The sequence below is a fragment of the Nanorana parkeri genome, unplaced genomic scaffold (genome assembly GCF_000935625.1).
Source record: "Nanorana parkeri isolate BGI_ZX_2015 unplaced genomic scaffold, ASM93562v1 scaffold477, whole genome shotgun sequence".
Lineage (NCBI taxonomy): Eukaryota > Metazoa > Chordata > Amphibia > Anura > Dicroglossidae > Nanorana > Nanorana parkeri.
The window spans coordinates 7178-23973 of record NW_017306745.1 but is presented as its reverse complement, the minus strand read 5'-3'; the positions used below and the strand labels follow the sequence as shown (position 1 = coordinate 23973).

The window sequence follows — 16796 nt, the reverse complement described above, 5'->3', positions numbered from 1 at the left end:
ACAAAAAATAAACCCCCCCCCCCCCCCCCCACAAAAATAAAAAAATAGTAAAACAATATTTTAACACCATAGCCCAGTTCCCAAAGTGGAAGTGGGCCCACTATACAATATAACTATACAATACAACATCAAGTCCCACCATGCCCTGTTAGCCGACATGGAAACTCATGCCAATTCTATAGTTTCATATTTCAGCTTTTTTTCCCCCCTTCTTCCGGTACCTTAATAGCCCAAGCTCACAATGCTGCGACGCTGAAAGCCTTGAAGTGCAGATGACAATCTTAAGTCAGGCAGGTTGACATTTCAGGGGCCATGTATTACATTACGATAATATGCCACAAAGGAGAAGGCTTTCCTTCTCCCCCTCCTCCAGAATCTGAAATGTATTGTTTCATATCTCTAGATGTGTTTGGAAATGGTGCAGCGAAACGTAGATTCACAGCCTTGTAGATTGCAAGCCTGACAGAAATGAAAGTATAAAAGGCAGCCTGTGTGACTGAACTTCAAAAGGGAGTTATCTGCGTCTGCAATCACATCAGGAGCTTGAAAGAGACAGAGGGAGAGGCCGAATCTCAGAAGCCGCTCGCCTTGTAGATGTAGATTTTACGTCTGCACGCGGGCTGCCATGTTCAAGGCTCGTTTTGTTCCAAGGAAAAAGGCGGCATATAGGCAAAGTCTACGGGTGTTTCTATCTGATCATATAATAAAATCATGGATATCAGGATATCAAATCTAATCAATACATAAGAGACAGAAATCGTTATTTCTTCTATGTTCATGTTCTTTTTTCATGTAGGGCAAAGCAACAGGTTCACTTTCAAAGCAACCCAAATAGAGGCATATATCCACCTTCCCTTCACTCCTATACCAAAGTTGTCATAAGCTTCACCAAAAATGCTTAAAAATCCCAGGTACTTAGCCAGCAAAACATACCCTATTAGACACCTCACACTTCTATGGGACTCAGATTGCATAATACAGAGGAAAACCTCAAGCACTTCTGTACAGCGTCACCCCCTATGGGAGCACATACAGTAGATGCCTATATAGTATATGGATACGCCACATCTCCAGTTGAACAAAACAAACATATGTAAGTAGTATGGGCAGTAGGGAGCGTTGACCACACTGCTGGCTACCATAGCTTCTGGGAGTGTGTTTACACCCCCTTAGCAAACTGTTGGCTTCCATGTAGAAGTAATTTGAGCGGCTTTATCACTTCTACACCAAGCAGTACTTGTAACTAAATGCCCTAAATACTTCAATTCAATTAAAATTCAAAATATCAACAAACACTTACAGAGCCATTCTTAACTCTGCCCCAGGTTATATGTCCAACCTTGTCTCAAAGTGTCACCATAACCGTCCTCTCCGCTCCTCTTAAGACCTCCTGCTCTCTAGCTCCCTCGTCAACTCCTCCCATGCTCGCCTCCAGGACTTCTCTAGAGTCTCTCCCATTCTTTGGAACTCCTTACCTCAACCTGTCCAACTATCTTCCACTCTGACTGCCTTTCGGCGATCACTAAAGACTCATCTCTTCAGGGAAGCCTATCCCACCTCAACCTAACTACTGAACTATCACATTCTCAAACAATTCATCCCCACACAGCTACCTCCTCATGTATCACTTGCCACTCCTTTTTAGATTGTAAGCCCTCAGGGACGCAGACCTTCTTACCATCTTGTCTTGATTTGTATTGTAATAATAATGTCTTCCCTACATTGTTAAGTGCTGCGCAAACTGTTGGCGCTATATAAATCCTGTATAATAATACTTACCTTAAATCCAGGGCATGCGACAGGTGGAGACTCAATTCTTTTCTCTGGTTTGTAGTGTGGTACAGTCCTTTTTTTGCAGTGGCTTCCTGCTGACAATGCTGTCCTAAGAGTCAATCACAGGCCACTCATAGGGTCCAGAAGGCTTCTAGTGGCAGTGTGCAGTTATTGAACACCGAAGAAGCGCCATGGATCGTCACATGACAGCGGACTTAAATAAGTAAAAGGTCTCAGAAGTTTTATTTATTCTTTTGGCTAGCAGCAGGTGGGGGTGCATTAGGATTTTTTTTCTTCTTCTAAGATGGGCTTTACATGCGTACGGTCATGCAAGTGCCGGACGTTACAAATAGAATGCCTGCCTGGAATTGGACTTTAATTCTACTTTATAGAATAACTATAGAAAAATATTGTTATCCTTTAAACGGTTACCTTTTATAGAGCTCTGTAAGACAAAATAATTTTTTTAATGTAATTTTCCTCCTAATTTCTTTTCTCTCCCTGAGCTTTGCACATTCAGTAAACCCTTTATGTTACTGCGTATGTGCGCACCTTCCAGCACCAGACTGAAAAAACAATTTCTTTGGACTATAGCACAACCTGACAGTGCACTGTGCATTGGTACAGCTGCATGTAGTCTAACTCAAGAGTGTGAAGGAAAGGGTGGCAATGCTGCAGCTGAATTAGAGAACCTGTAAAGCCCCAGTATATCCTCGTCTGATATATCAGCAGCGTTGTAATAGGAATACACACTAAAGTTGTTTTTCATAATGCAATCAAAGCTTATTTGAAAAAAATCCCTTTTAAGTAGTGAGCGCTGCCTTCCGTCTGCCCATCACTTCCAAAAACTGCCTGGATTCCCAGTGTGCTTTGCATCTCTTTCCCTGCTGCTTGCTCAGTTTGTCAAGACTACAGATCTCATCATTTACTGCTTCCAGCAAGCAATGATAATGTTACAATGTGCAGATCAGAGCAAGCTTGGAGCAGTGACTACTTTACAACACACACAGGGACCATGGAGAACAAAAGTAGCCCCCCTCCAGAAGGAAGGACAGTGTCAGCACCAATTCAGAGATGATTTGAAGATCTACAGCCGAGTGATACACAAATAAGATACATTTTTGTTCATAGATAAGGTAATTGAATGTGTTTTTAAGAATTAACACCCGAGTTTAGTGTCACTTTATCTTCCTCTCTGACCCAAGTATGTCTTGCTCTATATACCTGTATCCCGATAAAACCCCTACCCTGATTATCATGTCAGCATCTGGATAAGGAAACCTTGTACTCTGTGTAACATATTTTGTGATATTCTAATAAAAAATAAAGGAAAGGAATGTCAAAGACCACCCAGCAATGTTTATGAAGGCTCATCTATCACCTACAACGATAAACTAAGAGCGGTGTGTTATCAAGCAGGTTGACAGAGCCCAGAACAATAAAAAGGGGGTTAGTTTTTATTTCCTGGAGTCTGAACCTGCCATCAGTACTGATTATGGTGGTTAAAAGAGGGCAAAACAATGAATTTGTAAATAAAAAACAAACAAACTGTAGATGAGACAACAGTATTGCATATCTTTCCTAGATATCAATACCTGCATTCATATTTCTATACAGACCACACATCTGTGGCTGTCAAATTTCATCACACACAGAAATACATATTTCTGCTTATGGCTCCACAATCTACAGCAATTCCACTGCAATCTATAGCAGGAAGGGCATTCTTGTGTTATTTTTCAAAGTTTGTGAATTATTGTAACTTTGTATGATTCCGTCAGTGCCTGGACGACTATGCTGGTGCTTTATAAACACCACCAGGAGTCATAACGGACCTGTACACCCTAAACAGTAAAACATAAGAGATGCATGCAGCTCTGAATGCTCAACAAACCCACTGTACTCTTCAAGATTCCATTTTTACAGTAAACTTACAATTATAGTTGCTGCCCTTCCCTTTTCTCTAGGCACTCTTGGAATAGCCGATGCCTAAGGGAAAGGCTACATCACCAGCGCCTTCCAGGCAGATCGGGACCTGAAATGCAAGATCTCAGGAACTTGCATAGAACCAGCAGGATTTTGCTCATAAAAATGTGTTTTCAGAACTTTCATTTCAATTTTCCAACAGTTAATGGAACCAAATTGATGACCTATGTTTTTCCATCACTATGGTCGAAATCAAAGGATTGGAATGGACAATCTCAAACAAAATGTCTTTTTTGAAGGTTCTCACACATGCAGGTCATGGTATATCTGTAAAAAATAAAGGCAACTGGACTTGCTGTATTTTTCTTGAGGACGTTTCACTGGTCATCCGACTAGTTTTCTCAATTCTGAATTGGAGAAAGCTTGTAGGGTGATCAGTGAAACGGCGTAAAAAAAATAGATCAAGTCCAGTTGCCTTGATTTATTTTTTACAGATAATCTCGAACAAATGTTCGATATGGTTTTCGTTGGAGAAGCTCCATTCATTATAAAATCAAATGGTAAAATGGACAATTTCGATTGATATTCTACAAGCCTCTGATGGCATTTTTGAATGTTCTGAACAGAGTTTTAATTCACAATCTACACAGTGACCAGTAGTAGAGTTATTTCACATACGTTCCATTTTATCTCAAAATGTTCTAGTCAACAATAAGAAACTACGACTTGTCCAGTTCTTACCGGCGATGGCACCAGCCAGGAGGAGGTAGCCAGGGCTCACCCTGCCATCTTCAGCTGCGAAGGTGCTCTTCAAATGGGCATAACAGGGGAAGTAGATAGCAGAGAACGGGATGTCACGAAGGAAGCATGCCTTGGCGCCCTGTGGTGAAAACAGTTACACGGTATTTAAAAAGTGCCATTAAAAAGGAAAACACACAGACCTTGGAACACACAAGGAAAGCAAAGCGCATGATCCATACAGTGACTGTCCCATCCCAGGTTGATGAAATGCTTATATCCAACCAAGCCGAACAATCGCTGGCACTCTGACAAGTTCATCACCAGTCTATACTCTGGGCTGATGTGTAAAAAGATGATATTCCTACAGGAAGTACTAGCAGGTGTAGTGATAACATCTATAAAGAAATAATATAATCTGCAATAACCCACCCAGCTGAGTAGGTCAGAATCATAAGAAAGAAAAGCCAGTCATCCATAAACCAATAGCAGCTTTACTTTCTGTGCTTTACGTGTCGGCCATTATAATGAAATGGTGGCAGTACAACTGAGCCATCAATGGTATTAAATGCCCATTCATGAAAAATTATATTTCTCTTGATAGGCCACACACCACAGGTAGGGGGGATGCAGATAAGGTGAGAATAGGTGGCTTAGAGGGTTTCATCGAGAGAACCTGTCACTTTCCTCTAAATAGGCCAAGTGACAGATTCACTACAAGAGAGAACCTGTCAAATGCAGATGTTAATTCAGTTACCTCCAGCGATCCAGCACTATAAAATTTACTACATTTACCTGCAAAAATCTGATCATCTTCAGTGTCAAAAATGATTCTCTTGGAGTCGTTCGACTGCTCTGACAAAAGGCTTATCAGTTTTTTACAACCTATCCAATCAATCTGCCAGACTAAAAGTGTCAAAAGTGCACTCAGGCATGCAGTGTCCAAGAAGGAAGGGTAAGTAGGTGTTTTCAGGTTAGGGCCCATTCACCCCAAACCTGGTCCACTACGGTCCATTATCATGTGTTGTGTTTGGGCAGGCCATTAGTTTGAATTTATTGCTCAATGCATCACAATGTACCACAAATTGTACATCCAGCGGTTTCAGCAGTGCACTGCAATGCCCTTTAGTCTGTCAGTAAGGTGCATTCAGGTTGCCACTCAGATCGAATGTTAATTGAATGAATGCAACGTGATAGTGTGAACGGGGCCTTACTACGACAAAGTCTATTGAACAGTCTAGGCACTAGATCAGGGGTAGGCAACCACAGCACTGCAGCTGTGGTGAAACTACACATCCCATTATGCTTCTGGGCTTCATGCCTCTGGCTGTCAGTCCTGCAATACCTCATGGTACTTGTAGTTCCACAACAGCTAGAGTGCCAAGCTTGCCTACCTGCTTAGTAGATTCTAATATACAATCATACATACTGTATATGAATTCATAGTAATGGGAGATGCCACATTTCAGGAGAATGAGCGGACTTGTGTAGGCTCATTCTGTTAGAAGAGATGGAGATCTCCATTTTAAAAGTAATCATTCTGTAGCCACTTTAATTTACTTTATGTGGAAAAACCCGGCAGCACTCTGAAGGTCTGTAATGCCTCAGTACATCTCCTTGGTGTATTCAATAACTTGCTGCAAAATAAAATGATAGAAAACTTCGCAATAGCCCCTTATGTTGGCGAGGAAGAGAATTTCCATGTAATCACTATTTTCCCAGCATAAAATAAGGGAATGGGCTGAGATAAACCAACAGCTTCTCAGAAACCTGCATATAAAGGCTGGAGGTTTGCCGAGGATTTTGGTCGGATTCATAATTGAAAAAATAAAAGACCACAAGACATGTCTTAAAGGCCTAGGAGCCCATACAAAAATTATATATAGTTATAAGCGGGGTGTGGTGGGCTGGAGTCACCTGCTGGCTTCCTAAATCTCTAGGGGGCTCTAGAGGAGACTATTTGTAGGTTTTGGGTGTTGCTATACTATGTGGGGTGAAAGGTTATTTTTCTTGGTGCATTTAACATGAAGTTCATACCAGCTCTGCATGCTGGTATGAACGTATTTTACAATTATTAAACATGTTTTTCCACTTCCTGGTCCTCTTGGGCATGACTGACATATTGTGCCCAATCGTTGCATCCTGGGAAGGTAATATCAGCAGAGCATTGCTGGGAAATCCAAGATCTCAGGGAAAGGCATTTTCCTCCCCTGAGATGATGTGCATGGTCACATATCCCAGAGTTCCAGGAAGTGAAGGGAGATAGATTAATCTGCACCTTAGTAAAAATGGCCACTGTGAGAATGGAGAGGGAAAAAAATAAAAAGGTATGCATAGAATAAAAAGGCGGCAATTATCTAGAAGTATCTGTTTGTAGATGGTCATTACTGAACATTTCTAAAGGTGTGTTTGTTGTAATTTCAAAGATTTGGGTAAAGGCCCTTTAAATGTATTAAATCTGACACCCACCTATACTTTTTTAAATCTCCTTTACATGTCTTTGCCTTGGGTCTTCTGCCAGGTCACATGATGGCCTTGGCTTTTCTTTGTACCTCCCTACAGAAGCAGTGCGCTGTCTTCAATACAGCATAGAGTGGAGCTGGCATTATGATACCAGTGCTGCTTTCTGCAGTATTGTGCTGTGAACCTAGGCCAACATAGAGACACACACACACACACACCCCAGAGGGCTGGTCCCCGACTGCTTGGGCTCACAGGAAGTAGGCTGAATGACGCTGGCCATCAAAAACCCTGGAAGAGCACCAGTGGCAGCGCAGTGTTTCTGCAGCAGGGAGCACTGGGAACAAGGCAAGTATTTTTAATTTTTAAAAACACATGAACAATTTATTTAAATAGGGAAAGTTGGAACCCCCTTGTAATGGCTGTGGTATGCATAAAGACCCTACAAGCCTGTAAAGAAGCATCATCTGCAGGAGCTAGAAACTTGTCACATGGTTTACCTCCCCACCTACCAACCACTAAAATATCAATTTGAAGTGTTTTATATTTTGCATTTATTTCACTTTTCTGTGTTTGCAGATAATTAAACAAAAAACATATTTTGCAAACATTGCTCCAGTTTCTCTTACTACAAAAATAAAATGATTTAAAGTGAAGGGTAATTCTCCTACTTTATTGTCAAACAGGTAGGACATTCCAGGCAGGTACTGGAAACATGGGACGAACAGTATACCCACGAGGCTAGAGAGCTCTCTTTAGCATGCTAATTCTTGCATATTACAGCCCAACCTGCAAGCCCAGCACTAAACAACCATTTCTACAACAACAGGAGAGTAATTACGCTGACAAAGGCACCTCTGTGTCGGGTTGGGCAGAAGGAGCCAGCAGGTCTGGGAGACTCAGGCTTAGGCCAGTCTCCTGCAGTGAATGCACATTGTCTGGTGAAAGGGGAGGGGGGGGAGGAAAAAAATGCTAGACTGAAGAGGGAAGGCTTCAGCTATACAAGACAGAGGTGCACCTTGTCTGCCAGGGTTATTTAATGCTCCTGGCACCTGTAGGAGCTCCTACCTCCTTTCTCCATTTATTTCTCATAGCTTACAGGTCTAGAAATTATTTGGCATGCGGAATTGTTATTTGGGAGTCAATGGTTGTAAACAATAGGCAGCCAGTCACTTCTTGATCATCTAGCTTCTGTGCCCGCCACCCTTTCTACTTTGTAAAGTAATTAACCCCGAGTTTTACCTGTAGACGCACACAAAGGACACAGGATACATATTTGTCATTTTACAGTGCCATATGCAATTCATACATACATATATAAAAATGTATATAAAAAGATTAAATATTACATAAGGAACAAAGCACGAAAATGTATCTCATAAGCAAAAAAATAAAGCAAATGAAACCAATAAAAAATTGAGATTTTTAGTAAAGTTGGCCATACACTACATGAATTCCGTCCACTTCTTGATGAACCGGCCACCATTCGCAGAGTGGCTGGCATCCCTCTATCAGCTGATCAAAGGAGCTGGTGGAAAATCTTTGAACTAGGGCTGCAACTAATCGATTAAATTGATGGTAATCGATGAGAATAATTGGCAACTATTCTCATCATCGATTCGTTGAAAAAAATAAACCGGACAATTATTCGATTATGAATCACAATGTACCACAATTATTAGGTATTCTGACGGTGGTGCAAAGCAAACAGCAGGAGATTCCTCGATCAAAGCTCTTAAGCGTTGATGGAGGAACCTATAATAATTTCTTTGTTCAGCCCGCGGGTTAAACAAATAAAATATTACAGTATATGGGCAGCTAAACATTGACCTTCAGACTGCCCTCTATGTCTTTACCCACACAGGTCTCCTAATTACAATACCTTATAAAGGCCAAAGAAGCCCAGGTCTCGGAGAACAGTCAGGGCACTGACACGGGGGCCAGTAGTAATCTCTCCAGCTACTTGCAAACGGATCTTCACAATTTCCAGCGGATTGGTGAAAATGACCTGCGAGCCTCCAGCCTGGAAAACAAGACAATGAGGTCAACTACAAAATTACAAAACACACTGAAGACTCAATAAAGTGATAGACATAAGAAAAAAAACAAGCAAATATTGAGATAAACCAAAACAGAACACGATAATAATCCAACCTTACAGGAGGACAGTGCAACACAATGTATGTACGGTCTCCATATACACCGCCAAACTTTTGAATTATGTAATATTTACAAAGTTGTGATTGAATAAAAGGGAAGAACTTTGATATGCAACTTTTCTTTGATCACAACCTGCTATTTTATAGGATTTGAAAGATTTGAAAAAGTAAAAAAAAAAGCATAATGGAAAAGGCTTTATAGAAACTTTGCAAAATTTTAGAACTTGTATAGGTAAAGCTGGACTTCGGGCACCATACTTAAATTATGTTAGAAAGTCCTTACCTCTGCAGAGTGCTTCAATTTGCAGAGGAAAAAAAAAATACAGGGAGTGGAATACTAACAGATCTACTGGCAGGATCAACAGGTAATACAAAAAATGCTATGGGTGGACTTAGAAAACCAAAAACCGCTGTATTAAAGTGCAACTGAAGTCAAAACCTGTTCTACTTTTGGATAGAGTGGTGAGGGATTAGTGCCCCCGGCAGATTTTTTTTTATTGCCGTCTGTATCCCCCTTAGGGAGATTCACACCCTCTATTGGTGACTGTTGTCAATGAAAGTGAAATAAAGTTCCAAAAGTGTGTGTTGTAGACACAATGGGAAATCTTCCAATGGGGGCGCTAGCTCTGGTGACCCTGATAACCACCAGGGATTTCCGCTCACTCCCTGTTGTAGCCATCAGATACAAAGTGAAGGGAAATCTCCCCAATGGGACAGAGAGAAAGAAAGCAAACATGGGTTATAACCATACTTTATTCAAATCCAAAAACATTTTTCTGTCTTCAGTTCTAAATTTAATGTTAGTGGTAAACACCATCATATGTCCATTTTTTTATTCTGAGCACACCACCACTTTAAGGCCCCTTTCACACAAGCTGATCAGGAGGAAATCAATACACGGATCTCCTCCTGATCAGGGTGGTACAGATCGGATGTTACCGTTGTGACATCTGTGTCCATCCAGTTTCTTCCTCCATCTCGCGATGGAGGATAAGACTGAAATGACCGAACCCCATGTCTGTCTATAGCAGTCGTAGCAATCCTCCGGCCCTCCAGCTGTGGTGAAACTACAAATCCGAGGATGCGTCTCTCTTCGGGAGTCATGTCTGTGGCTGTGAGAATCTTGCAATGCCTCATGGGATTTGTAGTTCCACCACAGCTGGAGGGCCGGAGGTTTGCTACCCCTGGTCTAAAGGGAATCAGATGTAAATGGACATGTGCCCAATCTGGCATGATCAGGTCAGTTGAAGTGGAACACCGTTCCAATTGCTTTCCCATACGTGGCCGGAGTCGGGGGTAGCCCGGGTATAAACGAATGCCCATATCCTTACACGCGGCCGTTCATAGATTAACATTGGGCTTTCGATCGGGTCCACCTGAAAAACGGACAAGCAGACCCGATTGGAATGCCCATGTGGGTTTGCATACATCGAAATATTTGGCATCTATTTACATAATCTCAGAAACCGATAACTAAATCCAGCAAATGAACTGTGAACGGAGAAAAACGTGTCAATGTTACTTTTTTTTCTTCATAGCAGAGTTGGTGTATTCTTTTGGGGCAAAAAAGTAATAATTTAAGTGGTGTGCCCGGATAATATTTACATACAACTGGATCATAAAGTGTCCTTTTTTTTTTTTTTAATTCATGCATCACTGACAATCATTTAAAATAACATGACTTGTGAATTAAGTTAGCCAACTCTATTGTGCAGCGCACAACAAATCACGCTAACGGAGCGCGGATACAAAAATAAATCAAAACAAAGTTCCCTTGTTGTCGTCTGTTAAGAGGAGGTAAAAAAAAAAAAAAAGAAGTGTTGAAAAGTATGATGAAGAGCGACTGAAGGGTGGAGAGGAATTCTGTACGAGAGAGACGTTTCAACTCTTACCAACAGATTAGCTGGAAGACTTCACAAGTTTTGACCAGCATTGCCATGTTAAAGTATCGTTTCATCTTTACGTGTGTGGCAGCGGTGCTTAGAAGTTCAGCCAAGCTATGGAACACCCCACTTGACTGACAGTACAAAAGCAATTAAGTGGAGGACCTGTCAAGCTATTCCTTTTCCCCTCTAGGTAACTGCGTTTGTTGTGTACAACTAGTTTGGCTGCTGTTAACGCATTTAAATGAACCTGGTGAAGAGGGAAATTTTTTAGCAGAAATCATGACTTGTCTCCAAACAGTATAGTTGGCGTGTAACCTGTACCTATAACAAACCCCCCCCCCCACAAAAGGGTCTATTTATAAATGTTTTTACACAGGATTTACACATTTTCCCAGTGGCATCCAATTTGAAAACCGTGTGAATATTGGGTGAAAGTCGTGCAAATACACTTAATAAAGAGACCCCAAAGTGTTAAAAAGGCATTTGTACGATTTTTAATTTCCTGAAAAAAGAAAAAAAAAATAAGATTTTCCCCATGAATTGAAAAAAAAAAATATCTGCACCCTTTAAGGCCTTATACAAAACGGATACTAAGTCGATGGACTTTGGAAAGCAAGTAGGGCAGGCTCTAATTTTTTTCAGCACGCGTGGGTAATGCGTGTCAATGCGACACACATCAATGCAAAGCAGAACCAATACCTTACATACCTTAGTGTAAAAATTAAACAAAACGTATGCATAACGTAATGCAACACAGCCTACCTGACAGAGCTCCCCTGATACCATGGGAAGGACATTATTATTGCTGCCGGGGGATGTGGGTGGAATTAAGGCTCCATTCACACTATGCGTGGATGTGCGATTTGGGATTCCTGCCACAGGACTGTAGCTAAAAGCATTTTTTAGCAAATAATCCTAACATTTAATAAATGGACTCTGCTCAGGTGGTAGCTGTATACATAGCAGCTTTATCTCAGCTGTTTTATCAGCACTGGCTTGGTAGTCTTCCAACACAAAGAACAGATGCATTGTTTTTGCATTAAAAGTTTGGAAGGCTGCCAAGTCATGAGAGAGAAATGATAATGAATTGCTCCACAGTGTCCGCAGCTACCGAGTCCAGTAGAGGCTGGTTTTAAGGCCGATTTGCTGCATGTTAAGAATATGTAAAAACCTAAATGTCAGTAGCCCAGCCTGACAGGCGCACTTCAATAGTGGGAGATGCCAATGTGTGCAGGATCCTAATCATGTCCATATTGTACTGATTACAGTTTGGTGTCAGTGTCCTGTTCAAGCAGATATCATCTACAACAAATTCCTTTTATTTGTAAAGAATGTATAATAATCAAATTAATAATAATTATAATAAATAGCCGGGGCATTTGAAGCTACAAGGCACAACCTCAAGAATGAAGGCACTCAAGAAATGAATGCATTCTACTGGCACAGTGCGCACGTACTGTATAAATCAGGTTGAAAAGTCATGTCATCAGCGGGGGTCATGGGTAGCAACAGAAATGCTTTCAAGAGAAAAAAAAAATGTTAAAGTGTGCCCGATAATTACAGATCATGCTACCGTTACCCTGCAGAGTGCTTTTCACAATGCTTAGCACTGAAAAGAATCTGTTCATTTTGCACACATGTAGAAGAATGGATCCATCTATCAGGCAGACAAATCCGAATAAATCTACCAAGCTCCACTATTGTTTAAAATGGCCACATAATATAACCCCATTAAAAAGGTACACTCCAGTCATGGATGAAAATAGGGTCATGAAGTTCATACAGGAAAATCGGTCTATGGGCTGCATAGTGCACCCCACTTTCTTTTGTCAGTAATCTGGGAACCCCTTTTGCTTACAGGAGAAATATTCCAAACCACACCCACTTGCCGGCTATCACCAAGAATGCCATATATATTAAAATGGCAATATGAAGAACATTCTCTCAATCTTCTAGCTTTGGACGTTCAAATTTGATTGGCGACACATAATGCAGAAAGATAGAAGGCTACACAACAACGCCTATAGGTAGTAGCCAAATCTATCTCACATGGGAGCAGCTGTGTGAAATCTGGCTGCAAAGGAATTCTAAGTGGACCTTCTCTTTAGCAGGTCAGGGATTAGTAGCTCAATGACTGATTTTAGTTATTACCTGGAATTGCTTTTTTATTTTTTTTATTTTATTAAAGCCCGTGGAGCGTGCTCGAAACCGAATCCCCTGTGAACAAACAAAGTGAATCGTGAAATCACACTGAAAAAAGTGCACAAGGGTGCTTTTGGACCTTCTCCGAAGAGAAAGGGCCACAATTTCCTGACCCCCTGGGGTGCAAGGCTCCTGACAGTGGCTAGGATGACTTTGATCCACCTACCCGAAGGCCGGCGGACCCCGATCCTCTGGGACCTGCCGAAACAGGTCCCACAAGTACTAGGTTGGGGGCTCTCCCGAAGAGAGACCCCCCCAGGTGGGAGGAGACGGGGGCCCCCAGAATCTCCTCCCCAACGTCAGGAAAGGGCCCCGAAGGTACCCACACCCTTCGTCTTCTGTGAAGGTCAAATCCAACCAAAAAAAAAAAAAAAAGGTGAAGAAGTGTGCATAAATAATACTAAGTGCCAGTGCACCACGCTGACAGGCCTTAAGGGCCGGAGTGCAAAAATATTGCCCTGGACTAGCCATAAGGCCTGTCCAAGAGGCGTTGTGGAGAAAATGCATGGAACGTGCTGTGCCCCTGGGACGCCACCCCCTGGGGCACAGCACCACAGACGTCTGCCGCCCCCCGAACCCTCCGGCCAGACCAAGCAAGCACCCGTCCACATCAGGAGGCCGTATACCAAGTCTGTCCCCCTCTCACAAGAAGCAGCCCGGCACGAACCTTCACTCCAGCGAGTACTAAGTAATCATCCCCCCGAAAGGACGGTTCTTTTCCTCACCGGAAACTCATAAGAACAGATACTATACTTGATCTTAGCCAAAAGGCTGAGAAGCGGGAATTGCTTTTTAACAACTGGACTACCAGAGCAATTTTTTTATATATAGTATGTTAATATATACATTTTTGGCTAGAACACTACTTAAAACCCCCCAAAAATTTAATATTTTCTGAAAGCCGAAGCCCTGTAGAATAGAAAAATATTAGTTGCAATTTATCAAATCAATATTTTTAGGAAAAGATAAACAAAAATGAATTTTAGTGCGCACCAATACAATAGAATACCCATTTTTTTGTAAAATATCAAAGATGGGGTTGCGTTGCGTACATAGATGCCGATTCATGTAGATGTCAAACCTTAACATTGTGCTATGGTACCCAAAATTGCCCACAGGCGATGCTTTAAAAGCCTTTGCTGCTTATCAATTTAGAGTTAACAATGAGTGATGGCCCCAGAATCATTACTTTCACTCCAATGTACACAGCGATGTATGTGAATGTACGTGGGGCGGAGGTTTAAGTTTATTGCTATCATAGGACAACCTTCTGCGGCACACAAGTAATCGGGTGACTCTACAACCACCCGATTACATATATGTGAAAGCTGGGTGGTAGATCTAAAGGCCTCATTCACACAGCTAAGTGTTGGCCCGTACAGATCCGTGCGGTGTGCACGACCATATCGGGCCGTTCACGGGAAGGACAGTTGCTGTGTGTGATTGTAAGCAGCAGCCTGTTCTTCCCTATGGGAGGATGCGACCGTATGCTCACCCGAGCTGCACATCCGTGCAGGTGTCCATGCTCGGACGCAGACAGGATCGATCCTGTCTGTGTTAGAGTAGGGACACCCGCAAGGGTGTGGCGCTTGGGTGAGCGTACGGCCGCGTCCTCCCATAGGGAAGAACAGTCTGCTGCGTACAATCACATGCAGCACCTGTCCTTATCGGGGAACGGCCTGATACGGCCGTACACGCTGCACGGATCTGTACGGGATGACTCTAAGCTGTGTGAATGAGGCCTAACTGAAAAGCCATTTTGTTTAGCAATTGCCTTTTTTAAAATAAAATACAGTTTTCACATCTTTTTTTTGCATCTCAGTGCTGCTGATCTCCTCCAGCCTTTCTCAGTCAGTTCCTGTCTAAATGCACTCGCTCCAGCATCGGCTGCCCAACATTGCTCTGGACCAGCTTCATGATAGCAGCAGCAGTTGACCATGCCTGAACATTTCATTAGCACGGTTCAAAATAACATTCCATTCAATGGGTCAAGACAACAAGGAGTAAAGCCAACTTTCTGGCCCTCCAAATTACATTTTTACAAAATGAAATATAATTTAAAAAGACTAATGATGATATCTCTCTCCGTCGCGCCACAAACCTCTGGTCTCCCTCCTCAGCGCTGACCTCACAATGTGAAAGTGTTGTTTTGTATGTTCTACAAAGACCAGACACAATCACTGCGTTGACTTAATGCAATAAAAGCAGCTAAAAAGCTGTTAGCTGAAGCGGGGTCACGGAGCACAGAGGTTCGCGTTTTTTAAAAAGAGGAATCAGATTTACAAACAGAAAAATCGCACAATGGAGAAGTGGACAAAATTATCCATGCGTGCTAATTCCCAGTAATTACGAAGCAAGGTGAGCTCCCTGGGGTCCCGAGAGTCATCGCCTGGTGACGCTTGACTGGAAAGCAAAGTGGAACGGGCTTATGTGACACAGATCCTATAAAAGCTTTAGAAGCACGGCAATGGACACAAAGGTTTTGCAAAAGTGGCACGGATCAGGAGGTTGGCATGGATCATACCAATTATAGGAAAAGGGTACATGGCAAATAAATGCTTAACAAATGATTGTTTGGGATTCGCTTTAGACCTGAATAAACCAGTACAGTGTTTAGCAAGATAATTCTTACCTTCAGCAGCAACTGTTTATTTTCCATAAAAAACAACCATATAGCAACTTTGAACATGGTAATGAAAATTTAAACAAATGGCTTATTCACACAAGCTTTTCAATGATGTACCCCTGGTTTATGGTCATGAATCCAGTAGAGATGGTTTATGCCACCTATCCATTCACTAAAGACCAGTGACATCAATGAGAACACAACCTTTCTAATAACTAGTGACCAATGAGATACCTGAGAACATAGACTATCCATTCACTAGCAACCAGTGACCTCACTGAGAACGCAGCCTATCCATATTGATGAGACTGCAGTCTATGCATTCACTTGAGACCAGTGGCATCGCCCAGAATGAAGCCTACCTATTACTGGACAGTTTCCTTTTGCTCTGTTTACATCTGCATATTTTAAACTTGATGTGGGTGCCGTGCACTAAAAAACATCTTGATTGCACTTTGCAGCAAAATGCATATTGCATGTTCCAATGGTAACATCTAAAATAAGGAATTTTGCACTCCCCCCCCACCCACTCCTCCCCCCCCCCCCAAAAAAAAATCTATTTTGAAGTCTATTGTGGGACACACAAATTTAGGAATTGGGTTATACTGCTACCTATAGGAGGTTGAGACACTGACAAAACAAAAAACAATAAAGAACTACAAGAAATATAATTAACCCTTGCAGTGGGGCTAACTCCTGAACTACAAGGGTTAAGTGCTCATTTTGGTGAAGAGGGTAAAATAAAGAGGAAATACTCACCTGGGTCTCGGTCTCCGCAGCCTCATCTCTCATGGTCTCCGGCAGTCTAAGCACCCATGAGTCATCACCACTAATGCAGCTGCATTGCCGATGTATATTTCACCACCGCAGGGGAGGGGGGAGAGAGATGAGCGTTCACCTCCGCAGGACCGAGGATCAGGCAAGTATATTTTATTTTAGCCCCTACACCAAAATGAGCAGTTAACCCTTGCAGTGCAGCCCCACTGCAAGTATTAATTCTTATATTTTTACAATTCATTATTTAAG

At 42.1% G+C, this 16796-nt stretch overlaps 1 protein-coding gene across 1 annotated transcript in view; it reads right to left on the bottom strand.

Moving 5' to 3' along the window:
• The window catches only part of SLC25A13 (solute carrier family 25 member 13), a 31049-nt gene extending 14487 nt beyond the window's left edge, over window positions 1–16562 (bottom strand). The window contains exons 1-3 of the mRNA XM_018560758.1: window positions 16530–16562; window positions 8780–8920; window positions 4441–4579 (exon numbers count right to left, since the gene is read on the bottom strand). Coding sequence (XP_018416260.1) covers window positions 4441–4579; window positions 8780–8920; window positions 16530–16562 — 313 coding nt within the window. The remainder of the gene's footprint in view (window positions 1–4440; window positions 4580–8779; window positions 8921–16529) is intronic.
• Between the last annotated feature and the right edge of the window lie 234 nt (window positions 16563–16796).